A 27,588-nucleotide genomic window follows, 5' to 3' on the forward strand; every position below is an offset into this window, starting at 1 on the left:
TCCGAGCCGCTATCGCTTCAGCTCGATATCATTTATTTTTTCCTTTTCGTGCGTTACGAATCCGTAAAACAGAAAAAAAGATCACTTCCAGTGTTCATGTTGCGTTTTCCTTTTTCGTCTACTAATAGTTACTTCTTCCACAAACGGTGTATCATCACAATATATATGCTTTCTTGCTGTGGTGCACGTGCACGTGCATCGGCGGAGTCTCATTGAAGAGATGTGCAAGCTCCTTACTTAATCGTTTGATTTTCACTACCGTTCCCAACGAATGTTCGGTCCAGGAGTGCGTGTATTCGTGTAACAATTCTACCAAATTTGCTTGATTCCGGTTCTGCCAAATTCGTTCCGGCAAACCTGGCCCGTCTCCAGCCGTTATTAAAGTAAATTTGCCTTACGTCGGAAATCGGTGTTGAATTTCTAATTCATTACAGTTTAAGAAATTACGTTCTTACTAGCTAAGCCAGGATCCGGCGAATGGATTGTGGTATCTCGCATGGGTCCCACGATACGCAGAACTGATTTCATTCGTCGAGATGTATCGAGAGCCAAAACAAGAAGAACAGTGCCGATTTGGTTGCGAAAAATTTTTTGCTCGTGTCCAGTGGGTGTGTGTTTTGATGCTATTTGATGTACGAGTATCGTCGTCAAGGTGACCAAAAACGTCACTGAGATTTCATGCTCACCAGCTTCCGCGATCGGGCCCGCGCTTCGTGCCGCGTTACCGTGTACTCGAACCACAGGATGTTCGGTATGAGTGTGGTATCTCGTAGAAGGAACAGTTCCGACACGCGCCACAGTACCACCATCGGGAAGTAGGGCGTGAGTATGAAGTGTGTCAGCAGGAACCATAGCGCACCCATCACCGTACCAACGAGTGCGCCAACCAACACCTGGGACAGTGTGTGGTACATCAGATAGATCCTGCCGAAACAGACGAGAAATGCTGCCGCCCAGCAGATGGCAAGCACCAGCAGCCGTACAAGTCGCTCGAACCTTGCGCTATTACTATTGTTTATGTGATGCAGTCTGTGGATGGGAAAACGTAAAAACACGAAGGGATGAGTTACAGGATATTCTAGCAATTTTGACACTTTCCTATGGTTTTTGCCGGCTGCCCAAATATTTTTGTTTTCGTCCCGATGTTTTGTTCACGAGTGCCCATATATTTTTGTTCTTGTCCCGTCATTTTTTGGCACGTTCTCTGAGATCCTCACAGTAGTGATAAACTTTTATACGAGAAGTATTTGGGAACGCATAAAAAATCTCGGGAATCGGCAGCCCACACAAACACACACACTCCCAGACACATACCTTATAAAGATGAACAGTAGTACGTATGTGGCAAAAAAGCACATAAACTGTGAGTGCGACGAAGGCATACCATACTCAGTCCATATTTGGGCCCGCGACATCGGTCGCGGTTCTTTTATCCAGTGCTTTAGCAGGATGTTTAGACACTCATTTACCAGTGTCCCGAGAAAGAACACGATGGTGTGCAGATCCCGCCGGAACAGTATTAATGCCACAAAGCCGGCACCGATACCGAGCGGCGCTAGGCTAATCCAGGCTAGTAGCTTACCGACCAGATCACCTGAAGGAAACAAACATAATATTTCACGTGGAAGAGAGTACTCGTCGGCGACCGATGAAATGCTTACCTTTAGGATATTCTACCAGCGTGAGTGTGATGGGTTGCCATTCGTTTAGGTTTGGTTCGCTCGGAAGCAGCATATCGGGTGAGGACATCTTCAAGCTTGATCAAGCTCCCAACGATGCTGTGACATTGACTGGTGTGTTTGGTGCCTAGAGAGACGACTATATACTACGGCGTTCTGGGATCGGGATCTATTTCAGCGAGCCACACTGTCGTTCCTTTGAAGTGGATTGGAGTGGATTATTGGCCTAGGAAGGCGGCTTCTAGCTTGACTAAGGCAAACGGGAGACACGAATAAAGCCCTTCGTGTTACACTGCTAAACACCGCTGGTTTTTGTCCTGTTCCGGTTATGTGATTCCCCGCAAATGCCGTTCTAATCACGAACAGTGGGTTTCACGTGTATCCGTACCATCGTAGCCCGTGGTCGATTATGTTGATCACACAGTTCTGCACTGCGTTTCACTGTTGATAGCGATAATATATGCAAAACATGCACATATTCAGGAGAAGAAACAATTTTGGTTGGTGCAGAAACTGTTGGTAATGTTTTGTATGTGTGGCCACTGTCACAATGACACTGCACAGTAGACGTAGGGCGACCAAAACTTCGTTGGCTTTTGGATAAAAAAGTTGTCAACGTTAGGTTTTAAATGATACTATGCAAATTGTACCTGATATATTTTTGTGTTTATTTTTTATGTCTGTTATAAAATTAGTTAATAAAGATTATTTTAGTAAATAAGTATTTACAAAAACTGCGCTTGCCCACTGTTCTGCTGTCAACAAGCGAATGACAGCACGAGCACAGGGTGCAGAGGTCGTTTGAATGTTTTGAAGAAAATAAATTGATAATCATTTTTTCATTCCTTTTTTTATATTTTGTTGACTTATTTCAAATTTAAATCAAAATCTCATTTTAAGGGGGAGTCATTAGATGAAACGTCGGTAGAAGATCGTTAGTGGAATGATTTCATACAATTAGGACGAAAAAGTCAAACCAGCGTAATCCTGATGCCGCAAGCCCATAGTGCGTACCGCCGGATGTGAGCGCGTGTGTCTACATCGAAACGTCACAAACTTCAGATCTTTCTTTCCGGTGAGGCTCTTCAGGTGGACGCATCGTAGTTTTTATTAGTTGGACCAAAGTTTTCTCCATCTTCCAACGAAAATGAAAATCTGGAAGGATGTATTCACCGGTAAGTGGTTGGAAAACTGTAAAACTATCGCGGTGTTATGGAGTGGTGAACAAATGGCGTGAATTTATGGGAAAAATTAAGCCGCAAATGAAGCTGCATTATGCCGCTTGTATGTTGCTTCGTGAGCTGGTGCCGATGCCCTCTCTGACAGCGATGGCGTATGTGTGTACGTGTTAAGGCCATAGTTGGTAAAAGAATTCTCCATCAAGTGTCGATTGGACATGGCGTGTGTAAAGATTGCGATTAAGCTTTTTACGTACTGAATACTGTAGCTATCGGTGTGCGAGCCGTATCCAATAATTCCCCTAGTGCAATGGTTTAACCTGGACCATGTATCGAAAACGTAAACAAATGGGTACGAACCGATATTGAGGTTAGGAAGCATCGTTCGCCGTACCGTTTTTTTTTCTTTCCAGTGGATGACTCAGCTTGTGCTGAGAAAAAAACTTGTGTCTTGTCCGTAATTTTAATTGCTTTCTGTTCCTGTGTGACTCATTGCAGGGGACGAAATGTTCTCCGATACGTACAAGGTGAAGCTGGTGGACGATGTGATGTACGAGGTGTACGGCAAGCACGTCTCCCGCACCTTGGGCGATGTGCAGCTGGATGGTGCCAACCCGTCCGCTGAGGAAGCCGACGAAGGTACGGAGGCGGCCACCGAAACCGGTGTGGATATCGTCCTGAACCACCGTCTGGTTGAAACCGGATTTTCTGATAAGAAGCAGTTCACCACCTACCTGAAGGACTACATGAAGAAGTAAGTTTGTGTGTTTGTGGGTTGTTTGGCGTCAATTTTGACTCAGCTAGCTTAGACAAACGGAAAATGCTAATCACACCAATCGATCATCTTTTTCTGTACAGGCTTGTCACCCGGCTGGAAGAGAAATCGCCCGGCGATGTGGAAGTCTTCAAGACGAATATCAACAAAGTAATGAAGGATCTGCTCGGTCGCTTCAAGGACCTGCAGTTCTTCACCGGTGAATCGATGGACTGCGAAGGTCTGATCGCCATGTTGGAGTACCGTGATATCGATGGCGATTCTGTACCCGTTCTGCTTTGCTTCAAGCACGGTCTGGAGGAGGAGAAGTTCTAAGTGTGCGCGATTTAGCGTTTGAGACAGTTCCCAGGCATCGTATATATATTTTTTCAATTTGATTTATAAGCTTTCATTGACACAAAACCCCCCTGGATATAAAACATCCTGTGCAAGAAGACTAAACAAACAGTAGGGCCGTTATTTATAATGAGAGCGCAGCAGCGTTATTCGCTGCGTGCGTAAGGTTAAAACAATCGTCAAAGTGGATTAATGAAGTCAAGTTTAGACTTTTTAGACAAAAATTACCGCCAGCATTTAATTCGAAAAGCAGGATATACTTGTTAATGTGACATTTCCAAACAAGATGCGGATGAAAAATCGGTGCGAAATCGCCTATCTACAATCATTTACAATTGTGTACGTGTGTGACTTACCAATACTCACCAAAAGCTTGCAAGTTACGTTATCAACTTTTGTTTCGGTAGCACGGTACAACAGAGAACACGAAACGCGCGTGCTGCGATAGAGAAGAACATCAGCAGTCGAGCGTGCGCGCGCGTTTGGTAAAGAAGAACATACCAAGTAGCATGGCATCAGGGCTTTTTTTTGGAAGGTGGAGAAAAACCAACAATACGATTATCTTCTGGTCTGTAAGATTTTGCAGGTTACTCGGAACATCAAAATCAAGCATGAAAACTAAACATCAAATAAAGAAGAAAAACATCAATCGTAACAACTGAAATCGAAACAAGTGGCGTGTTGATTTCTTTTTCAAGGTTGGGGAGTTCCACTAAACACTGATTTTGCGGTAAATCAACAGTTGGTTTTACAGAGCTGCGTGTGATGAAAATAAACTGATGCCAGCAACCACGGTGAGACGTTTTTTTGGTACCGCACTGTAAACGAGTTGCTGTCAAACGGTATTTATTAAACCAATTTTTTCAAGATTTCATATATTTTTCCTAATATTTTCTACGCAAATCTAAATTCTGAAGTGTAGAAATGTTTTTGCTTTTTTATATAAAATTTTCGTTGAAATCCATTTTATTATCTGTCTAAGTTCATGTCCAAAACCTTCCTTAGCACTTCAAAAACACGCTCACCACAAACGTAAACAATGCAATGAGTGTGATCGATACCGTCGCTAACGAACTGGACTTTAAATTAGTTGTAACGAAGAAAGGAAGGCATCGCAAACCAAGAAACTATCGGCAAGCAGTCCCTGGCCAACTTTCTGAAGCAGAAAGTTCCAAATTTTGCCGGGAAACCATCATGTACGTATCACCTTCGCGTGTTGCACCGGTGCGCTCCTACATCTGACATTCTCATCGGTTCTGGTCTGGTTATATAAATAGTACATTTTTTTCAGCACACAATTGCAAAGTGCCGAGACGGACATTTCACAGTCGGGTTTTTTCCGCGAGTGTTTGGAAACCGTACGACCGGTACTGGCCGGTGTAAAAAACATCATCTGTCTTGGTTTGGGCAACTTTCACCAGTGTGCTATCGCACGGTATCAGCTAGCATTTATTCGGTGCTTACGAGAGCAGACGAATCTCGCCGTTAGAGCACAATTTTTCGACCCAGTGTTTAGCAGATCGGAGGTGGAAACATTGCACACCCTTGGGGAGACCGTTTTGCACGAGAATCTTGAAGGCAAGTATAGTGCCGAACGCAAAACACTTTTCTTCCTGCCACACTGCCCGAAACAGATCGTAAACAATCTGCTGTGGCGCAATTGGGATCCGAACCGTTTGGCGAATATTGTTCTGCTTTGCAACAGCTTCAGTACGGTGGTGAATAATAATCCCGATCGGTTGCTACGAGTCAACGCAGGCTACATTCTACGAGCGGTAAACTTGTTTCGGGAAGTTCCGCTTCGAAATAATTTTCGCTTCACGGACATATTCAACGATACGTCGCTTCATTATCTGGGCGCAATCGAAGAGGTCCAAACGCCCATCGATTGGAAGTGCACCGAGGAACCGTTATACGAACGCAACGATTTAGAGCTCATCTCGAAGGAGGTTGTGGCAAGTCTCGAGTTTTCGTAATCCATCGCCATGGCAACCAGTGCTGTCCGTGCAGCAGGTAGCAGCAGAACGCTGAAGCAACTGTTATCCGAGCTGAAAGCCATCCGTTCCAGTGAAGGTGCCGGTGCATACTCGCTGGCCAGCAAGTACATAACGGAGCAGTATCGACGGTTCGAAACAACCGAACAGCAGCACTGTCGAGCGAAGGAGGAACTACAATTTACCGCCGAGACGTATCGCTGCTATCTGGAAAGCTTGCGCAAGCTGAAAGATTTAAACGAAAGCTACCGGGGTAAAGGCGAACGAAGCATTCGCGAGACAGCGGACATGGTTGGCTTTAAGTTGCCGCACGATCCAAAGTAGGCATTATTGGCGGGAACTCTGGAGAGGATTGTTCAATCCACTCCGACTCCGACGCATAAAAACCCGATTCAACTCCGGAAGAAATCCTAAGTTCATTACGGAGTATACTACGGAGTCAACTGCGGGATCAGCTAAAGGTTCCGGAATGTCTTCTGACAAAAAATGAGGATTCACTCATCAGTAGTAGGAATGTGTATTTTGGTGAGGATGAACATGATTTAAGCTTAATTAGAGATAAAACTTAACAACAGCATCAGAGTACTAAAAATCGATATCGTATATGATCGTTTGGTTGATATCACTAGCATCACCTTGATCGCACGGAACGACCACAACTTGATCCTTAAGCATTAGCGAACACTCGAACATATCCATCTGCTCCGTTTCGAGATCATAGTCTTGCTGGTCTGGTGGTGGAATATCCAGCGGTTCGAAGAAGAAACTCATACGCTTCTTTTTACACGTCAGCTGACTAATGGATTGATTTAGTTGGCCAGTACCACCTACGGATGCATTGAGTATGTCTCGTTTCAGAACAATTCGGCGCTGCACGTCATTATCATCATCATCTGGCGAGTTCACGGTTGGTTCCATTGACGGTAACAGTGCCACACTTTGTGACAGTAGGTCCTGCAACGCTGTACTTCTTTTTTCCGTTTCGATTATTTGCATGTACTCAGCCAGAGCTTGCTCTAGATAGTTCGTACGGCACAGTCGATCAAGCACGGCGGACGAATTGAAGGTATCGTTGGCAGTACGATCCTCTGCGATGGCTTCCAGTTCGGCGGTAAAGTTTAGGAAATGGTCAACCGGATCCATTTCTTCCTCTGATGATTGATTCAGGAGATTGGGTTGATTTTCACAATCGCTTCCACCATTTAGTACCACCACATCCGCTGTGGTTCTCTTCTTGCTGTTCGCTTTGGCAAGGAAATCCTTTAATGGGACGTGACCTTTAACTTTTCTTACAGCTGGCTTCCTTTTTGGCTTCTCTTGTGGCCCATCAGTGTTGGTGGTCGCCTTTTTCTTCCTACTTGCTTTCGTTTTGGTTGCTACAAACGCTTCCACCAATTCCGGATACGCTTCCTGCACCAGGTCGTGCGGTTCGATCGTGCTCCACAAGCTCTCCAGCGTATTGCCCGCTTCGACCAGATAGCAATCAATTTGTTCCTGGGGAATTAGTCCACCAAACATGTTTTGTGCATCTTTCCACACAATTTCATAGCTAGCGATACCTTTCGGAGAACGTTTTTTCTTGATGAAATCCGGTTCGAGGTACACGTTGGAACGTTTGGCCGTCGGATGCTTCTTTTCATACACTTGCCAGCGTGTGAACAGTGGAAGCAGCTTTTGAAAGCAGTATAGCTCATTCCACTGTAGATAGGTGGACAAGCTGTTCTGAAACGATCGACAAACAGGATTAGTGCCGCTGCTGCCACCGAAAGATCAACGTGTACTTACAATAAACTTTACCAAATTTGGCTGCCGCCATGATAAATCTAGCGCTGGCAATTCGCAAGGTCTGGTCAGAAACTCGTTTATTATCGGTTCGTGCGGAAAGTCCGGATCTTTCAGCGCTTTCCGTTTAATATCCAGCTCGGTTTTAATATTACATCGTTGCTCCTTCCAGCGCGACTCATTACATCCTGGCTTGATGCGACAATCCAAGCAGCCAGCTTTACGGTGCTGCAGCTGCCTGCCCACGTGTCCACAGTCGGTGCAAATGTTTTTGTCCTCTGCTCGTATTTCTAGCTCCGTCAGCCGATCGGCTGTTTTGCGCCAGGAACGTATCCTGGACAAAATTTCGCCATCATTGTAACAGGATATGAATCGTGTAACCATTTCTCTGCCCACACCCACCACACCGGCCGGACAGTAATCGCACCCGGACAATAGTGCCATCGCAACGATCTTTTCCTGACCCAAACGAAGCCCGTTGGGACCGTTGAGTCGACTCAAATCGTAAATCTCCACTGAACCACCGCTCTGGGAGGCGCAAAAGTTGCGAAACACTCGTACCGCACCGTAAGCGAAACAATCCGAATCTTGACTAATCACACCGTGGATGAGATTGTCACGATTAAGGTAGGCGCAGAGAGCTTCCGCTTCTCCCGGAGCTTGCACGCATACTAGGCCCATCGCACTCAGCAGTTCCTCGCATTGTTTCAGGACGTAGTGAAATCGGTTCCGTTTCTGTTCCACCGGTGGTTTACCGGGCTTTTCCGTAGCAGTAGCCTGACTGGAAGCCGATGCTTTATCACAGTTGGTAATCTTTTTTGGACGAGCGCCTCGAAACTGCATCTGATTGCGCTTTACGATCACTCCGTACTTTAACGGTGGTGCGGTACCTTCCAGCACGAAAACAGGGGTGATGCCAGTTTGCAGTAGATAGCATGTGCGAAAGAATAAGTTCCTATGGGAAAGGGTAGGAAATGGTTAGGCAAACCGTTTTACTTGGGATAGGTAAGCGTTTCCAACCGAAGATAAAACCGTGGATGCACAAAATAGTCAACAACGTTCAAGCTTTCGCACACCCATCCGGAAAGATCGATCGCAACCACCTTATTGCTCAGCTCGAACAGTGGCTTTCGCTCCATGTGCGGAGTTAGCAGGTTCCATAAATCTTTTACGCCCATATTTTGCGGAAATTTCTCTAAATGCAACGAAACATTTACTTTTGCGCGTAGCATACGATTTTCACCACGGGGCAACCGAACGTAAACAACCGTTGAATTTGAAATCAAGGTGTATAGAGAAGATCGGGTGGTGTGATTGAAATCAAATTGACATACGTCAGTTGACACACGGCATACCTCCTGCATGCAATAAAATAGAACATTTTCGAGTCAATAATCAGCTATGAACGTGTTATCGTTATGATTGAAATGAAATATGCAATAAGTATATCGAGTTGTAATTAATATTGGAAGATTACAATGCAAAAAATATAAAATAGCCGTGTCAAATCGTTTCCATACCCGGATGTTGACAGCTGTGTCCGCCTGTCAGAGGGTGTAAACGCGATCTTACCACGGGATCCAAGTGCGAGTGTAGCCAAAGCAAAGAGTCATCACGGGCAAGGGAATGGTTTTCTCGTCCAGAAGAAGCAAAAAAAAACTGCACAAAATTTTCCTTTCTAGCCTATTTTCCGTACCGTGTTGAACATTCGATTCGTCAATCGTTAGCTGTATCCGGGGTGCCAAAACCGGAAGAATCGCCATATCGCGTAACCAGCCGCTAGTGAATGAATGGGAAACAGATAAGAAGGTGAAAAAGCTCCAAGTTGCCCGAGCTCCAATTTCGTCCGAAAGTAGCAGAGTGGCAAGTTGCGAAGGGGGAACGGAAAGAGCGAAAAAAAAACAACTCCAATGCCATTGGACCCATCGTTCCCGTCATTCCAGTGTGTCGTCAGTTTTCCGAACGAACATTAAACAGGAAACGAAACGAAAACCTTATCCTCTAGTACCCCCCGATATGTGGATGCATTGCGTTGCTGCACAACGAAACCAATAGCGCCAGTTGGAGGTGTAGTAGTAGTGGTTGTGTGGTGGGCACCGCACTGACACAGAGTGTGGGGAGCGATTATGTGAATAGTTTTCCTTAGCAGGCCTTTGCGCGCACTGTTTTGTGCGTGTTGTGCATGTGTGTGCGTGCACGTGTGTGCAGAGTGGTATTGCGTGTGCCGTGTGTTTACTACAGAACCCCACACACCGAGCCAAAAGCGACAAAATTGTGTGCACTTTTTTCTGACGGAAAATTGTGTCAAATCGGTGTGTCGCAGGTGTGCCAGCCACAGTGCCGCGAGCGAAAGAGGAAACCCGCAACAGAGGGGTGGGGGGATCATACGAGGTATCGAAGTGAAAAGGGACTCCCCCCGTGCACGGAACGGGTGGTTGTTGTGTGGGGTCGACTGGTGGTAATCCGCTCCACTATCGATCACATTGTCCGGGGTGTCACGGCGAGGAGGAAGTAATTCATCGGGAATCGAATTGGGTCCGTGGTTCGGGCTGGATTGTTTTTTTTGTCGTGACGGCAGTTGCAAAATCCGGAAGGTGGGGCGAACGGCGCACGGAGTTGGTGAACTGTCACGTTTTCCCAGTGTCCCCCGTAAAAAGGGTCTAGTAGGCCGTAGTAGTGCCGCTGTCAGTATAGTGTAAAGTGTTCGCAAGTGTGTGCGCGCGCGAGTGAAGAATTGCATTGTGGTTCGCCTTCATTCTTCGTAGTGTGTGCGTACGTTTGGGTCTGCTGTTTGTGTGTGTGTGTGTATCGCTGCTCTGCTGTTACCGAGTAGTGTGTGCTTTGGTGCCGGGGCCTAGGAGTGAAAAATAATGAGTCGCCATGAAGGTAAAATTCAATGAAAATCATCAACCGAGGGCAGAAAAGCAGTGCTCGGCCCGAGAGAAATGTGTTTGGTTGTTGCCGATCTGTTGCCGTGTCGTACGAACCATTACCAGACGGAATCCCGGTGTGCTATGACGGGAAAAGGAAGGAAATTAAAAACACACACATACAAACCTGCTCCTTGCAGCATATTGTGTTTGGACCAATGGTCAAGGATGACGACGGAAGCCCTTTTCCTGTCACGGATGGTTTTATTTGTTTTTGTAGAGCTGCCAAATGATGCCCTCAAAGTCGCTCGGGAAATGGCGACGTTGTAGCGGAATGACATTGTCCGGTCGGATCCCCGGGATGGTCGCAATTACTGCTACACACTGTAGCTGTCGGAAGTGTGCATATCTATGACCTGGATAGATGGATGACCTCTTCTGCGTGGTGTCAATCCCAATTGCATCCGAGAAAATGGGACCGTATTGCTGTGTACATGATACATCGAGCTAGAAGTGTGAACACCCTAGACTCGTCTGCTCTCTAGAGCAATGAGGGTATAAAGAGCGTTCTTTGTGCTAAATATAGCGGATTTTTTTCCTTGCACACTGTGCAACTACTGCGTACGGCCTAATGTCCATCGGGTATCGCCAACAATTGCAGAGGCATATGTGTTGGTTGCGCTGACTCAGTGTCTATCTCCCACTCCCGGGTAAACACACCATTCAATCGATGTTCGGATTGGGGCCATCGGGCTTGCTCCGATCTGTGCTGTGTCCATACGAAGCAACAACGGCAACCAACAACAAACAATCTTCTACACCCTGCGGAAAACATCGGCCTACTATAAAGGGCCAAAGAGAAGAATTAATAATTAATTTTTGTCTTTGTTTTCTCTCTCTTTCTCTCGCTCTCCTTCTCTCTCTTCCGATCCGTAGGAGTCAGCTGTGATTCGTGCTTGAAAAGTAACTTCCGCGGTAGACGGTACAAGTGTCTGATCTGCTATGATTACGATCTGTGCGCGACCTGCTATGAGGAGGGCGCCACCACAACCCGCCACTCGACCGACCACCCGATGCAGTGCATACTAACGCAGTCCGACTTTGAGCTGTACTATGGCGGCGAAGTGTTGCCAGCCGATCAGCCACAGTCCTTCACCTGCCCGTACTGCAAGCGGATGGGGTTGAGCGATGCCGCACTGCTGGAACACGTCAGTGCGGAACACACCGATACGGGGCTGGAGGTGGTGTGTCCGGTCTGCGCCGCACTGCCCGGTGGCGAGCCAAACTTTGTGACGGATGACTTTGCGCGGCATCTTAGCCTGGAGCATCGGAGCGTTTCACGGGATCTCATCTCGTTTCTGATATCCTTTTCACAATGATAATTAAGCATTTTCTTTGCAGGCTTTCGTTCGTTTTCTATTGAAGGGAAAGGAATAGACAATGTTGTTTACGATCTGCTGGACAGTAGGGTTAGGATAAAGCAAATTTGATGATATTGATTGTTAGACAAAGAGAAGGGAAAGGTTTTTTGATCTGATATATTTATTAGGTAAAATGAGACTTAAGGTAATTTTTTTATTTATAATTAATTATGACGGCCCAGTTCCGTATTGTCAACACCGCTTGTGTTGAATAAATTTTATAATCATATTGATAAGGCATTTCCTCCTCATTCTTTGCCTTATCCCGGGCATACTCGGTTATAGACTTAAGGTTATAGACTTTAGGCATTTCCTGCCCAGAAATGCCAATGAAATCAAAAGTACAAAGTACTCAAACACAAACAACATTACACAAAGTCTCTGCCAGCTTAGCATAGCAGTGAAAGACATGATTTGTATCAAAAATCTAACTTAAGAGGCAAACCGTAAACTCTGCAATAGCAATGGAAGGACCGGTATCACCACTTGATTCAAACACCCATGCGATTTATATCCGGTCTTGGCTTTCCTGTAGATAGAATCGACAAGAATAACGTTGGAATCTAGACGCACTCTTAGAGAAGATTCTGCCATGACATGGATTTTGTTCCATCTTTAGTGGGTGTAGATTAAACTATCAGATTTACTTATATATTCCCATGCTCTTGTACCAGTTAGATTTGAAGAGTTGGATTGTTTGTTGTTTCGCTGAGGAGTCGTTGGTGGAATTAATATTTCTTGTATATGCTGAGCCAGCCCTGTATAACGGGCAGGATATTCAACAGTGGTGATCGAGCGTCTCATTTTCTAAACATTTTTTTCTAGCACTCATAAGTGTCAAATTCTTTCTAGTAGCGTTTCCTTAACTATAGACTTGTTATTTGTTCCGTGCACGATGAGCCATCAGCGATCCGACATGGAGGAGTTCGAAGAATGCCACACTCGGGCCGTGCCCTTGGCGGACCACGATCGCGCCGTTCCAACATGCACTTCAGCTCGTCCGGCGGAGGCCTGTCCACACTGTCCCCCTCGGGCAGAGAGTCGGTAGACCCGATCGCGGAACTGCTGCAGCAGCTGTCGAACGTACGCCGTGGTGGAGCACCGCAGCCATCCCAGCTGCAGCAACTACAGATGCAAATTCAGCTCGAGCGACAGCAAGTCACCGTAAGTCTGTGTGTTTGTGGATGTTGCGGTTAGTAGATTTTGGGCTGACGGAAAGTTTAAGGGTAGCGCAACGAATCATCACGATCATCGTAAACAAAGCTCAGCTGATTTTGAATGAAAGAGGAGAAACAGGAAAAACTTTAATCATTTCTCTATAGCCGAGCAAAAATGATCCCTTTAGGTTGTGGCGCGGGGAAGCTGAAAGTAAAGCGTTGGGTGTATTAAATTTAAAACTAAACTGCGCAAAGTGGACCGCTTTGTTGGTCGAATTCGCGCACCGAAAATTACACAACTAGCTCCCAAGGTGGTGGTGTATTGGTGTGCCCCTGGTTCGACCGTTCGTCCGTGTCCGTCCCGCAAAATCCATCCAATTTGACGGCGAAGTGCGATGCATTTAGCTAGTCCACCCATCAGGAGTGAAACTCGCCAACAACACACGACGACCCGAGCGCGAAAATAACCCCCCATTTTGGTTTGGTTCCTCCGTCGTCCTTAATAGCCGTAAACGAAACCCTGTTGTGGGACGCGATTGTGTTCTCCCTCGATAGTGGTGGTGGTGAACGTGATTTGGAGCACTGAATTTTGCGTTCCATATTGTAGTTGTGTCGAAAAAACATTCGCTATTTGAAGTTGGCTTTGGGAAGCTGACACTGTCCTTTCACTCCACGGCTTACTCGGATTGTTTCGCCGGAGCAAAAGTGCACAGTAGTGTGTAAATTGTGTGGTGTGTGACTACGAACGAAAGCGAGCGAGAGTGTCAGGGAACGCGGGCGTGTAGCAGCCAAATTCAAAATAGAGAATCCATGCGCTCGGTCTATCGCCGAACCCCAGTGACAGCCAGCAATCAACCAAGAGAGGGGTCGAAGCAAATAGTTTGTGCCAGCAATACTATACTACGTGCGACGAAACCTTGCGTCCGGGAGCATTTTTCTGCAGATGCATTCGTCGATGCATTCCGGTGGTGGCAATAGCACTAGAGCACGTCGAAACATTGTTCCAGGCGCACACCTTCCTGCGATACCGCCGATAGCGTTTTTGGTAGATGGTTAAGGGCAAATTCTTTCGTTCGCATCTCATAAATAGTTTATTTTGTAAATCTTTCATCAACACTACCACCTGCTAGTAGTCGACTGTCACTACTACTACTACTACTACTACCGTATCGTATAAAGCAACATTCAGTAGTGGTGTCCTGCACACACATCCCAACCATCTGCTTACAACAAAACAAACAGCCCTCGCCATTGTATTGCATTGTATGTTTTTGTCGGGTTGCATGAAGGAAACAGCACCAAGGAAGGACCAGCACCGCGAGCGAAACCTTTCGCCCGTAATTCGTCGATTATCAAAATCGAGCTCTATCTGTCGTTTATCTTAATGCTGGTGCGCGTGTTCGTACCAAAAGCGCCGTATCACAGCAGTCCGATTGCACCACGATGCAATGAGAACCGTGTGCGAAACGATCGTAGTGCACCTTTGGCGCCATCCCTGGGCCTTTCTGCTTGAGCTAGCCTTTTTCTGTTACACGTTCCTCATTTTGTATGCCAGTCTGTTTACTACGGTAATATTTGTTTGCTTGCTAATTATTATCTTATCGATTGTTATCCTAAAATTGTATTAATCGGATCATTGAGTTCGTTTTGCGTTACGCCCCTCCGTATAATGTAATCTGTCGATAATTTTTTGCTCACGCTCATCTTCGATCGATTTATTGTGTTTGCTCTTAAAACATATTGTTCGAGCCAGGGCAACCGGTATTTTGTCGGTGGGTTTTGCTGCTGCTGCTACTACTACTACTAGTACCCTAAATTTAGAACCCTTGCTGTATGTAGGATGTCATGCGAATTGAGCTTTTTGTACACTGGAATTTGCGTTGCTAGGTTTCGTCAACAAAAGTATTGACGTGTGGACCTGATTTTCGATAGCTTTTGTTTTTTGTTTGAGCTAGTTCTTGTTAAGGGCGAAGCTTTCGGTTCATGAACTTACGAGCAATTAGTAGAAAGAAAAATTTGACTTAAAATGTTCGTTAGCGGAAGTTGGGACAAATTGGGACTCTGTAAATTGTAAAATTACAACGAAAGCTAATTCAGCTTTTTTTGAAAAACATGTTTTAGTGAGTTCCAGCATAAATTGCTTAACCTGGTACACTTGCTCCAATTTCCGCTACATTTAAACAGTAAATTGCACGTGCTGCAGAACAACACCAGCAATAGTTAGAAAATGAATTCCATTTAATACTCTTTTTTCGCTTTTTTTGCTTCAAGGCCGCTCGTCAACAGTTGGAACGACTACCAAGACGACAGCAGCAGCCGGCCGTCGTGTCCTCCGCCCCGAACGCAACCGGTGTCAACAACAACGCGATCGGTGCGACACAAGCCAATCCGAACCATACAATCATCACACTGAATGCTGGCGGTGGGCGCGATGGACCGATCGCCACTTCCTCCTCGCTGCCAATGGTGTCCACCGGCGTTGGGGTCTGCAATGTACCGGGTGCCATTGGAAGTGCATCCGGCGCCGGTTCTAACGCGCAGCAGTCGCAGTTTTTGATGGCCCGCTTCATGGTACCGACCATGGACGATGCCGAACAAACGCAGCTGGCGCGCGATCGAGCGGACAGGTAATTGGGAAAGCGAGTCTTTAGAAAGTATTTATTTGTGTCCTTAACGCGAATCTTATTTTTTTACCCTACAGATCACAGTTTGTTCAAGCTTTAATGTTATCAACCATCGCGAACGTGCAACCGTTCAATAAAGCCGCCGACGAGGAGCTGTCCGATGAGTTGAGCTCAATGAATTTAGGCAGCAGTACCGTTAACAGTAGTGTAAAAAGGCCAACGACGGATGATGACGGTGGCGAAACGATGATTGGCGGTGAGGATGGTGCTACTACGGACAGTAACTACGGCAAGGAGGATGGAAATTGTGATAGTTTCAAGCACGGTGCCGATGCTTCCGCCAACGGAGGATCGAACGAGGATGCGCCGAACGTGCTGATGCATCCGCTGGGACATCGTGGTGGACATGCTGGTTCGGGTAAAGCCAAAGGAGGCAGCTCGGCTAAGTCGGGCGGTACAGGTGGTGGTGGTGGCGGTCCAGTCGAGCGCAGAGCGTCCCGCCAAACGCCACCGTCCGGTGGTGGTGGTTTGGGCAATAATGCGGCCAAAGCCCGCGAACTGAAGCAAGCAAACTCTTCGTCGAACACTTCCACATCGGTGTCCTCGAGACAGCAGCAGCAGCAACAACAGCAACAACACCACGTGCCCGATTCTAGGTAGTGTTGTTTGGTAGGAGAAATCGCATAAGTTATTTAGCAAACAGGAGCAGCAGGAACAGCATAAAAAGCAGCAGCAGCAGCAGCAGCAGCTGACGTAGTAGCAGTAGTAGTCACACAAGCAAAACCACATTATCTATTTGTCTCTTAATCCATGGAATGAGTAACGGTGTAAGGGACGGTAGGCAAGCAAACAAAGCAAGTACCGCACGCGACTGTAAAGGACATAATTTGTAGGAATGTAGCTAAGCGAGAGTGCAGAATTGCAAAACAATGCACCAGCCTCAACTACACGGTGTGCTTGTGTGCGTGTGTATGCCCGTGTGGGGTTTTGTGTGTGTGTGTGTGTAAAGAAAAAAATCATAAAGGCAAGCAACAAAGGAGCTGCAAAACATAAATTAATAGTATGTGTGATCACCAAAAAAAGAAAAACTAAAAGAAAACAAAATGCCCAATAGAAAAGAATGATTTAAAGATTTGGCAACGGAAGGAAAATGCAATTTAGCCAGCAAGCAGCTGAGCGAGCACTACCTACTTGCCGTGTCGAAAGAGTGGATGGTGCGATTAAAACAACTCCTAAGCTGGAATAGTGGAAGCCCAAAAATCGGATGTAGGAAAATTCAAAAAATGCCGCAAAAAAAGGAAACATAAACTAAATATAGCTATCTTTGTACTAAAGGAATGGAACATACCTAACACAGGAAAGGAGCTGAGGAGAAAGTCAAACAACGCTCATTGTGCAAGAAGCAATGTGGTTTCGTCGTCACCATCGCCCGATAGAACACCAGCTACATTTCAATTACAGAAAAAGAACGATACATAATTAATCCATCCATCTTAGTTATTTCTCGTCGTGTGGGATGCGCATGATGGGACAATTTCGTTTAGAAGTCCAAAAAAAAGGCTTCTCATTAAAGACACAAGTTGCGTTGTGGAACAGACGTTGTTTAGTTGTTTACATTTGTTGTACGTTTGTCTCATTTCGAAATATACTTGGAACTCAGAAAATTAGTTAGAAAGCATCGTCGAATGGGCTAGTTTCGGAGCATTTTAAGTTTAAACACTATGCCGACCGTTAGATTTAGCCCAGATTCAGCTACACACTTCCCGATTCTTGCGGATATGTATGGAGGGATTTTCATCAACGAACGATCCCCGCAAAATATGGACGTTGGAATTTTGGGAATGTAAAACAAAAACAAACAGATGATGGATACAAATCATTAATCATTGCGCAAACGAAATCATACGAGACTCGTACACCGAGCACCATGCCAAGCTGAGATACCCTATAAGCTTAGCACTAGTAATATATCGTGAATATATGGACCTGAAAGCCTGAAGCAGGAGGAACGAACAGTGAATTTGTGCGCAAAATATGCGTAGTGATTGAGATATCGTTCGCCCAGAAGAGACAGAATTAGGGAGAGAGAAGAGAGAGGCCATTCATAGTCGTGTTTGTTGGATATTTCTTAAAATTTCAGTTATAGAATTGCATTACACTTCATTACAACACACACGCGCTCGTTGTTAAGATCTAACTTTCGTGGGTCGAAAAGAAGAATTAGGCGGCCCAGTTTTTGGACGAAAACGAGCATAAGAAATTTGCACATCCGATACCACAGATATAACAGCACACCTTCCCATATAAATATGTTGCTAATTAGTTTAATGTCGCTCGACTGATGCCTCATTTGAGACGGTTAAGCTTCTGTCTCGGGATAGTTAGTGTCGTACAAGCAGGAATGTCCGCTCACCCGAAGCCAAGCAGCAAACGGTAGCGAAAAAGACGCTTCCCCACCCCGTATATGTACATTTATAATTTTTCCTCTTGTTTAGCTCGTTGATTTATTTGTGTGTACGTAATTTAAAACAAAAAAGGCATTATAGGTTCATGCCACAAAATTGGAAAACATTTTTTGCTCATGTTTTTCCCTCATTTGTTAATATATTTTTGGTTTCGGTTCATCGGTGGACACAATACAAAACGGGGCGGACAGCAAGCAGCAACAGCTTCCTGCTGTGTTGTGAAGCTTTGTTTGTCGGTTTTTTTTTCATTTGATAATGGATTTTCCCAGCTGAATTCATCATACATGGTTTTGAACAGCTACAACAACACAACAAAATATATTTATCTAGCGCTTGTATAGAAATTTAAATTTTAAAAACAATCGATAATTACAACAACAACAAAAAAACAAGTAATATTTCAATGTTGAAAATAAAGCAAGACATAGAAAAAACAGCGTTTGTGTTTGGGGCTGTCCGGAGCCATCCGAAACCGTACAGAACCGACTGAAACTGCTCGTTGCCAATTGTCTAGTTCCGAACGGTTCCGAAGGATTTTTTAGCCAAGTTTTTTCCATCTCTAATCTCCTACAGCAGGCAAGGGTGCTGTACTTTTTTCTTAATTCGTGTTTATTCTTCCTCTAAAAATATTTCTACTGCGTGTTTCGCTTTCTGTGCCACAGAAGTACATATTTTATTCAAATTTCCCAGCGCCAAATAAGGTTTAATTAAATTCTGCATGGAAAATAATATTTTTTTCATGCAGCACCATCGATTATGACCATTTAAGCACACTGTCACACAAGCACGGAGTTTGTTATTTGGGTAGAACCATTTGACAGAGCAAAAGCGTGCGTGTGAGTGTGTGTGTGTGTGTGTGTGGATCGGCTCCTGTCAAAACAAACCGAGAGTGTCGGTGAAAACACCAAGGCTCCGCAAGCAGGAAAAAAGGTAATTTTTGGCTATTAAATAGTTATAGAAAATGCAGTACATGGAGTGTTTCTTTCACTTTTTGACCCTGAATTGCTTGCCGCACGTAGAACATTTGAAGTGTCATACCTTACGAGTATATTAATACCAAATATCGTCATACTTCCTTAGAAGGGAATGATAGACTAAATAGTTTATATTTATGGCAATATAGTGATAAGGTAGACGATGGGAGAAGGGAAGGAGAGTTTTGTCGCAACGTGAACCGCACTCGGCTCAATAATCACGAAACCTTTTCTTCCAAAACCCGTTTAGCTTTGGGACCTCCTGCACACTACGGTGAAATGTACATACCTAATTGTTAATAACCATCGAGCACCGTGCTTCTTCTCCCTTTTGCTGATCAGTATGAGTCAATACTAGCTCTACGTTTTCGATGCTCGACGTTAGAAGTTCGCCGCAGCGTGTTTTGGAGTGTCCTTTCACTTTATATCGACCGGCCGGACGAAGAGAGGTATGAGAAAACAGAGACGTGAGAGGAGGACAGATTCTCCATCCGAAGTTCAAGATCTCTTGCCGGCATTCTAGACACGATGCCTAAATGGATGCCTAATGTGTTGTGCTAATGTATTGCAGAAACAATGTACGCCCAACGTATCGGTGAGGAGGATTGGAACGACGGTGGTGTCAGCTTCGCCGGCAATGGCAACGTATATCGACGCTTTCAAGATATCGACGGTGGCAGTAACAGTTCCGCAAGTAACGATACAGAAAGTACCACCCTGCTGGATGAAACGTGCCGCAGGAACGACCGGTTGTACGACATAACGCCGCTGGATCGAAGCGATCGACACAGCCGTGGCTCTACCAAGAACAAAATATTCCTCTTCATCATTACGGTCGGTCTTTTCGGTATTATCGCGTTGGGCTACTTCCCGAACGGTAACGACCGGGGACGTGTTGGTAAGTAATTAATCAGACCACAACAAAAAAAAAAGAAACCCATCAAAATGCATTCCAGTGAACGTATTCTCATGAGCCGGATTGATTGATTTTGCCTGTGGCTATCACAGACACAGCCACACACGCCGAGAAACGAGGTGAACCCCGATTGGCGAAAGTTGTGTCCTCTCGGTGGACCTTTCGAATTATCTTCACCCGAACTGTCGTGCATCGGGGGTATCGCTGGTTGAGAGCCCGCGTAAATATTACTTTGGCCTCGAAAGCTGATTGAGAAAATCATTGACATTGCTCGCCCGTCCCCGTACCATTGCGTACCCAGGGGCGGGGAGGGAGAAGGTGGTTAGTTTCGTTCGTCAAGGCAACCAAAAAAAAAAAAAGAAGTAAAAGAAAAACAACGGAAACAAAGCCCCGAAATCCATGAAGCATGGTGCGCAAGACCGTGCGGCCATTACCCTCGCGTCTATTAGGTCGGCCGATTGAGGTGAATGCTATGTTTTGGCTAGACGGTTCGACATTTGCAAGTTTTGATTATGCAAATATTGTGTCCCCGGTCCACCAGCATCATCTCTCGTCTTGAAGGCAAGAAATAGCATCGTCAACATCATGATCATCGCCATCATTGAAGGCCCTGGCTGATGCTACGGCACAGCGCCCGTAAATGGATGATCGGAAAAGAAGTAAGACGAAAATGGCAGAATTCGTTACCGAACGCGCACCGTATTTCACCGGTGAAGCGCAGCAGCAGAGTGGACCAGGACAACAAAAAATTGAGAATTGAAATCAACGAATTTCAATTGATTCAATTGGCGAAATGTTTCGAGCATGTACCGAATTAGCCTGAGCATCATGGGAAGAAGGCACTACTTCTTGTGTGGGGACATTTGGAATATCTTCGGGCAATTTCACACTTTCTACTAGTGGAACAGTTTCGTAATCTTTGATCCTCACTAATAAGATCCAAGATCGTCAGCAATAAAATCGCTGAAGCTGACCACAGCTTCTTTCTGTGCCTCAATGTCATATTCAAATTCTACATTGTCCTTTTGTTCTTCCAATCGGACTCCAATGCTGTCCGATTATAAATAGCATGACCCAACCGTTACCTCCCCAAGACAGCAACAGGAACTAGCAAAACTACTGTTCTATTCAGGAACTATTCTCAGCAAACGATTTTTTGATTGGTTCGTAAACCAATGTAGCTTTTCCGTAGCAAACCGTGTAGCGCGCCACCCACAGGAAGTGTCCCATTAAAGCAAATGAATTTGAAACCAATTCGGTTGACCAAACTGCGTTCCCTCAAATCATTGCGATTGTGGCAGGCCCCGATTAGTAGTCGGGGTCCAATTGACGACCGAAAGTGTTCCCGTGGGCCGCGTGGAAACACACGCGCGTGTCGTTCTATCTCTAGGGAGAGGCCAGTCGGTGTCGTCTATTCTATTACACGCTTGCCCGGGGGGAGGTGGTTCTATCAATGAACTGCGTCCATATTGACACGTTGCCGCACACGAAACACGCCTAAATGTTGCAAACTCCATGAATGGAGAACCGTGAAATAGTGAAAGTCAGCGCCGTTCCGCTGCTGGACGCTTTTTTTCGGCCGTCCGTTTTTGGAACCCCGAAGTGTGCGTGCGATCGTGTGCGATTAGAATTGATGCGTGTACGCACGCACCTTTTTAACGCGTACGGAACGCACATGTATGTTCCGGGATGGGGAAGATTCTATCGCTACCAGCAGCGAGATCCAACCCAGTCCAGGTTTTGCGCCGGGTTGCGGACGACATGCCGGCAACAGAGGTCAATAAATTTCCCTCCCAATTCCCCTTCCTTTCGGTGAACGCAACAAGGAACGTTGATTGGAATCAATTTAAAACTTTTTAATTTTATTGATACCATTTTGCACACCACTGATTTGATGCCGTGGTGTGTGCAGTTGGTTTTTCCCTGCTTGCTCCGTCACTCTCCACGAGGACGGTTCGTTCGGTTCCGTTGCTTTGGTTGGAAGCAACACGAAGGAGGAAGGAGAGGAGGAGAGTGAAGGGCACCATTTGAATGCCGAAGCAACAACACCCATTGGCGTCACATCGACGACAGTGAACCGCGCGACGTATAATATCGGTGTGTTTGCGCGACACATGCCACACAGCTGCATGATGATGCAGATGGGGTCAAAAGACCGCATCGAAGCGATGTAAATAGTAGTGGGGCTGGGAGGGAAGAGGAAGGGGAAGAGGAAAGAATGATAAAAAAGCAACAAGAAACCACCATCCTAAAGCAAACCGCGATACACAACGGGTCCAAGGTTGCTGCACCATCGCATGAAGATCCTCCACCCCGGGTACGATCAATTTAGTCAATATGAGGGATGAGAGGGGAGGGGTGTACTGAAGGGTTGTGGTGGTAGTGGGACAAATGCGGGGAATGGGACAGTTTTCTCAGATGCAGGATAATTGGTTTGTATCGAGCAGGCCGGTCCAATATGCCACTGTGTGATATCGTCATCAGCATCAGGGCAGACCAGTACATAGCAATGCTGGAGCAGGATGATCATCGGGCAATCGGGAAGAGAATATATGGTTAAAGTGGGACAAAGAGAGAGAAAAAAGAGGGAGAACAAATGATCACCCTGTCCCGGTTCCCTAATGTGCTGTGACTATTCCGGGTTGCTAACGATTCGAATTACGAAACGAACGTTCACCCGCAGTTCGTTCGGCCGGGTCAGCGACGTACGCATTTGGCAGTTGAAAAATGAACACGCTTGGGCTGATGTAGTGGTGAATATTATTTTGTGTCCTGTAACTTATTGTTAAATTGTCAATAACAAGTCCCTCGCAAACGCTCGCTGAGATAAGATAAGGACTCTGTCCAACTCTAAGGAATCTTTCAGGAAGGAAGTTGGTCGTTTCAGGGAGGAAAATGTTCGGAGAGAATTTTGACTCCGTATACGAGGAAGGAAACAATGAGGATCGTGACGTAGATCAAGTGATCGTTATTGTGGATTTGTGGCCAAAAACAGTCGAATAAAGACTGTGAGTGTAGATTTGTTGAAGAACCTGAAGCTGCTAGTCAATCCAAAAGACTCTAAAATATGCTATCCAATTTGTCTTTATCCACGATGGAGTTGAAATTGAACTTTAACATCCATAGGACGAGCCGAAGATCCATAGGGGCGGCCCGTTGGTATAGGCGACAGCAGCACCGGTCTTCAAACGGAAGGGCCGGGGTTCAAAACCCATCCAGACCGTCTCCCCGTAGTGAGGGCTGACTAACTAACTACGTGGTTATCGGTAGTCTAGTAAGCTATTTCGATGGCCGGCATGACCTTAGAGGTAATTAAGCCAAGAGAAGAAGAAGAAAAAGAAGGACGAGCCGAAGAAGATGCAAAAATTTATTTCAGCGACAACCCCAGTCACTTTGTCATTGCTCGTCAGATCAATTGTTATCCGAAGTTCGTTCCGTTTTTCGACTAACATTTTAGATTTTTACGGGAAAATTTATTTTAGATAAGCGGGAAAATTTGTCTGCGGTCACGATACGGATGAACAATTCTCGATGAATGTTCGCTATTCATCAATTCGAACGACCGACTCGCGATCGACACAACGTTAGAGTCGTCAGAGAATCGTAATCGTACCCCCGAACTGCGGTCACATTTTGTTGCCGCGAGGATCTTCTCCCAGAGAGCGGATGATGGTATGCGCCTGTTGATGGTTGATCGTGCGCTGTGTGCTTTTTCTCTTGGTCCGATCATCAGCATCCATTGCATCTTGACAGTGTGGTGGAGCACTCTCCACCCAGGGATTTTGCACACTTTTCGGGACGCGGGCATTGTCGGGCGGCGGAGATTGGGGCGTCACGCCAGGGGGCAGATTTTTGTGGGCAAAATGTGGGGTACACTCGTTTCAATTGAGCAGCTGAAACGAGCTGCTGGTCCACCACACACCATCCTGACTGGTTGGCTGGCTGGCTGGCTGGCTGGCTGTGGGGTTAATTTTTATTGGCGCGCGAAAACGCGAGCCAGTATCTGTTTGGCGTTGGTTGAAATTGGGTTGAAACGTGTCGACGTCGTACGGACATTGCTTCCAGCGTTTGGGTTGTGTCGGATTTTATGGGCAAACAGTTTAGGAGTTCAGTAGGATAAAACGCTCCTTTTTTCCGGCATGAAAGGATTGTGTAGTGTGTGACCGAAATGGTTTACTAACGGGTTTTGGGTGTTTGTTATGTTGCCCTTCAGGTACGATTGCCGGCTGGGGATTGAACACGTCGAGGGAAACGATCGGGTATGTGCTTCCGTACGAAAACACCACACTGATCGATCCGACGAATGTGTGCAATGCCGAGGAACGGTCCGGACTGGTGGAGCAAAGCGAGAAGGTGTTTCTGCTGATTGTCGTTTGTTCCTCGGCTGACAACTTCGAGGCACGTCAGGCGATCCGCGATACGTGGGGCAAAGTGGACCGATGGAACTATCACCAGTTCCGGCGGCTCCATGAACGGTTGCGTGGAAAATATCTGGACCCGAAAGCGACCGTTGGTCCTGAGTACAGTTGGCAGGTGCCGTCTGATGATGATTTGCTCCAGGCTTCTGCGGGCACCGAAGCTAACGTAAGTGTAGGAACGCATTAGGTGGGGTTTTGAAATAGGTCATTAATCGTTTTCCGTTTGATCTTCTCCGATCCGGCAGAAAGTTCCGACGAAATCTCGAAATTCTAGTCAAAGTGGTAAAAACGAGAGCAACAGTTTCGCGGGCATGCATTTTAACATTAAGGTAGTGTTCCTCATCGGTCAATCGAAGGCTGATTATGTGCATCAACGGGAACGTACGTCGTTCCCTTCCATCCGAGTAGGGGACAGTGCCAACGCACAGGATTCGGCAGTATCCACGACGCTGGACTTCACACACACTCCGTCGTCGGATGGTACGGGAGCGCCGCAAAACTCACTGTTTCCGAGCGGACCTGACGTGGACCCTGCATTCAACCCGGCCAGCAACGAGGTGGTGGACGAATTGCAACAGCGAATCTTAAACGAAAGCGAAGTGTACGGTGATATTATACAGGAGAGCTTTATAGATAGTTACAATAATCTGACGCTGAAGACGATCATGATGCTGAAGTGGGTTACCAACAACTGTGATGGCAAAGGTGAGTGGCATGAGGTTGTGCGGTGTGGGGAAATTAGATTAAAGACACAGGAACTACCACAAGGAAGCGATACAATGATTCGAGTGTTTAGCGGAACCGATGGTTTTGTGGTTTGCTTTTCATCCGCCCGTGGAACGACAGTCAACAATCAACGGTGTTCTTAATCTTGTGGCCACCATTCATCCGCCTACATGCCAACGGTGCTGTTTAATTGTACGCACTTTTCGATTTTCACTGTCCTGTCGCACGCGCATCGTACACACAGAACCACAGGAGCAAGATCGCCGTCCACCCAACGACCGGAAGCAGTTTCTACAGTTTAAGCTGGAAACGCGCGACTACAGCGGAGACATTGAGGCCAAGCTGATGGTGTACCTGCACGGTGAGGAGTGGCTAAAGAACAACATTCGTTCCGACACGATGGCGGCGGGCAAAATGGAACGGGAAGCCATCTTCACGGTGGGAAAGACGGGCAAGCCCGGTGGTGTGTTGGAGCACGCGCGAAAAGAAATTCCCAAAGGCGAGGGTGAATTCTTCGAGTTTAATGTGACCAATCTGGTGGTGGAATGGTTTAAGGAGCGCGAGCAGGGCACCGCACGAACCAGCAAGTACATCGTGATCGAAACGCTCAACGATCTTGCCCGGAAGCTGGTGGTGAACAGTCCGACGGATTCGAAGTTTGTAAGAGCTTTGTGATTTGTTTTTTACCTTCATTTTGTCTTTCTCTCCTCGGCGTAATAGGAGATTGCATATGGCGGCGGATATTTTCAGTTCACCAGTTGGTTGGATGGTTGGTTGGGTCTTGGCAGTGTTTTGAGCGTGGCCGTAGTGTTTGTGTGTGGTTTTTATTTAAAACATTTTCAGCTTACAACCAGCTTACAAGGTTTTAATGCACAATTCTCTAATGATAATTTCGGGAATCGATCCACCGACCGATGCGTGTGCGAAATTTCTTTTTTTTTATCAAATAATTTTTATTGCAGTAAAATTTATCATGAAGTGTGATGATGACACGTTCGTCAACGTGCCTAACCTGCTGCACGTTCTGCTCGGCGGAACCGTCCCCCTGTACGAAGCGACCTACTCGTTCTACGACACCAAAACGGTGGCGGTGAAATCGGCCAAAAACCGGCTCATCCCAGGCAAACACCTGCTGACGGGATTTCTGTTCTGCGATGCCAAACCGATCAGCGACACTAGCAGCAAGTGGTACGTCCAATCCTTGCTTCTGTTGCCTGGGATATAGAGTGTACATTGGGCATTTTTTTTGTTGTTACTGGTTCGGACGTCATAGGTACTCACCGGCGTACATGTACAATAAGGATGTGTACCCAAACTATCTGTCCGGCACGGCCTATCTGATGAATCTCGAGACGGCAAAACTACTGTACCGGGGGACCCTTTCGACGCCCATTTTCCATCTCGAGGACGTGTACCTGACCGGTATTGTGGCGGATCGGGTAAAAATTCGACGCCGACACCATCCACTGTTCTTCTACTCCTCCACCAAAGACCTGTGTGCCCTGCGGGGCATGATCTCACACCATCATCTGCAGCCGAGTGATCTTCGCACGGCGTACGATTTCATCACCAACGGTACGATAGTGTGCCGGGGGCCGGAAAAACAGTTCACCGATGGCCATCCGAAGCTGAAAAAGCACGAAAAGTGTCAATGATGTCGTAAACGGCTGGCGGTATCAGCGGGCCGAGCCCGACGATATCGCCAGTTCCTATCCGTCTGGTGATCCACCACCATCGTCGGCACAGATCAGTCATGACACAGATGGACGCTCCACTTGTTTTTACTACTCCACCGATTTGATGAACATGACTGAAGAACCCCGCACATCAGCAGACATGACAGACGCGGAGGAAGTTTCCGGCCGAGCACGAGCATGATCTTGTTGACGCACAATTACAACGGCTCGAAAGGCATACCCATTACAAACACATTCTAATCGGGGAACTCTTGGTTAGGATGCTATTAGAAACAACACACACACATACACACACACACACATACACAAAAATTTACACCCCAACAAACTGACAAGTTACTAAAGTACGCTGCTAGTTATTAGTAAGAGCCGGCAGCATTAGAAGCATTATTTACAAGCAAAACGTTAAGTCTGCTAAATCGCGCTTCCTCTCTCATCAAAACGTCGTGCATATGTGTATATTGTAAAATTGTTGCGGTAAAAAACAAACAATCGAACAAAATTAGCTAAGCTTCGCCTTCAACAACCAACAAACAAAAAACATAACGAACAAAAAAACGTCCTTTAAACTACAAT

General features: G+C 46.2%; 7 protein-coding genes across 10 annotated transcripts in view; 5 read left to right on the plus strand and 2 right to left on the minus strand.

The window, feature by feature from the left end:
- Positions 1-620: 620 nt before the first annotated feature.
- Positions 621-1,803, minus strand: LOC126558901 (dolichyldiphosphatase 1-like). The gene is made up of 3 exons (XM_050214986.1): positions 1,662-1,803; positions 1,315-1,594; positions 621-1,029 (listed from the first exon to the last, which is right to left on the minus strand). Exons 1-3 carry the CDS (start codon positions 1,747-1,749, stop codon positions 666-668), a joined length of 732 nt encoding a protein of 243 aa, XP_050070943.1. The 5' UTR covers positions 1,750-1,803; the 3' UTR covers positions 621-665.
- Positions 1,804-2,696: 893 nt separating this feature from the next.
- LOC126559230 (translationally-controlled tumor protein homolog) overlaps positions 2,697-27,588 on the plus strand; it is a 183,694-nt gene continuing 158,802 nt past the window's right edge. For 3 of the 4 annotated variants that reach the window (XM_050215359.1, XM_050215358.1, XM_050215357.1), the window contains exons 1-3: positions 2,697-2,854; positions 3,356-3,611; positions 3,716-3,963. In XM_050215359.1, the coding sequence (XP_050071316.1) occupies positions 2,827-2,854; positions 3,356-3,611; positions 3,716-3,947 (516 nt within the window). In that variant the 5' untranslated portion in view covers positions 2,697-2,826 and the 3' untranslated portion in view covers positions 3,948-3,963. Of the gene's footprint in view, positions 2,855-3,355; positions 3,612-3,715; positions 3,990-27,588 lie in introns of those variants that run through there. The other variant, XM_050215356.1, reaches the window with a different exon arrangement.
- Positions 4,970-5,944, plus strand: LOC126559860 (SRR1-like protein). The gene is made up of 2 exons (XM_050216033.1): positions 4,970-5,164; positions 5,260-5,944. The coding sequence occupies exons 1-2, from the start codon at positions 5,013-5,015 to the stop codon at positions 5,942-5,944; spliced, it is 837 nt and encodes a 278-aa protein (XP_050071990.1). The 5' UTR covers positions 4,970-5,012.
- On the plus strand, positions 5,953-6,286 carry LOC126559484 (protein FMC1 homolog). The gene has a single exon (XM_050215649.1). It carries the CDS (start codon positions 5,954-5,956, stop codon positions 6,284-6,286), a length of 333 nt encoding a protein of 110 aa, XP_050071606.1. The 5' UTR covers position 5,953.
- On the minus strand, positions 6,548-8,922 carry LOC126557208 (flap endonuclease GEN). Its single transcript, XM_050212896.1, has 3 exons — positions 8,765-8,922; positions 7,748-8,699; positions 6,548-7,684 (listed from the first exon to the last, which is right to left on the minus strand). The coding sequence occupies exons 1-3, from the start codon at positions 8,920-8,922 to the stop codon at positions 6,548-6,550; spliced, it is 2,247 nt and encodes a 748-aa protein (XP_050068853.1).
- Positions 10,510-16,560, plus strand: LOC126557639 (E3 ubiquitin-protein ligase KCMF1). Its single transcript, XM_050213489.1, has 5 exons — positions 10,510-10,630; positions 11,551-11,975; positions 12,930-13,199; positions 15,464-15,819; positions 15,894-16,560. The coding sequence occupies exons 1-5, from the start codon at positions 10,615-10,617 to the stop codon at positions 16,474-16,476; spliced, it is 1,650 nt and encodes a 549-aa protein (XP_050069446.1). The 5' UTR covers positions 10,510-10,614; the 3' UTR covers positions 16,477-16,560.
- LOC126560052 (uncharacterized) lies at positions 19,832-26,970 on the plus strand. The gene is made up of 5 exons (XM_050216212.1): positions 19,832-20,153; positions 24,385-24,755; positions 24,835-25,294; positions 26,278-26,503; positions 26,589-26,970. The coding sequence occupies exons 1-5, from the start codon at positions 19,832-19,834 to the stop codon at positions 26,968-26,970; spliced, it is 1,761 nt and encodes a 586-aa protein (XP_050072169.1).

The sequence above is a fragment of the Anopheles maculipalpis genome, chromosome 2RL (genome assembly GCF_943734695.1).
Source record: "Anopheles maculipalpis chromosome 2RL, idAnoMacuDA_375_x, whole genome shotgun sequence".
NCBI classification, from domain to species: Eukaryota; Metazoa; Arthropoda; class Insecta; order Diptera; family Culicidae; genus Anopheles; species Anopheles maculipalpis.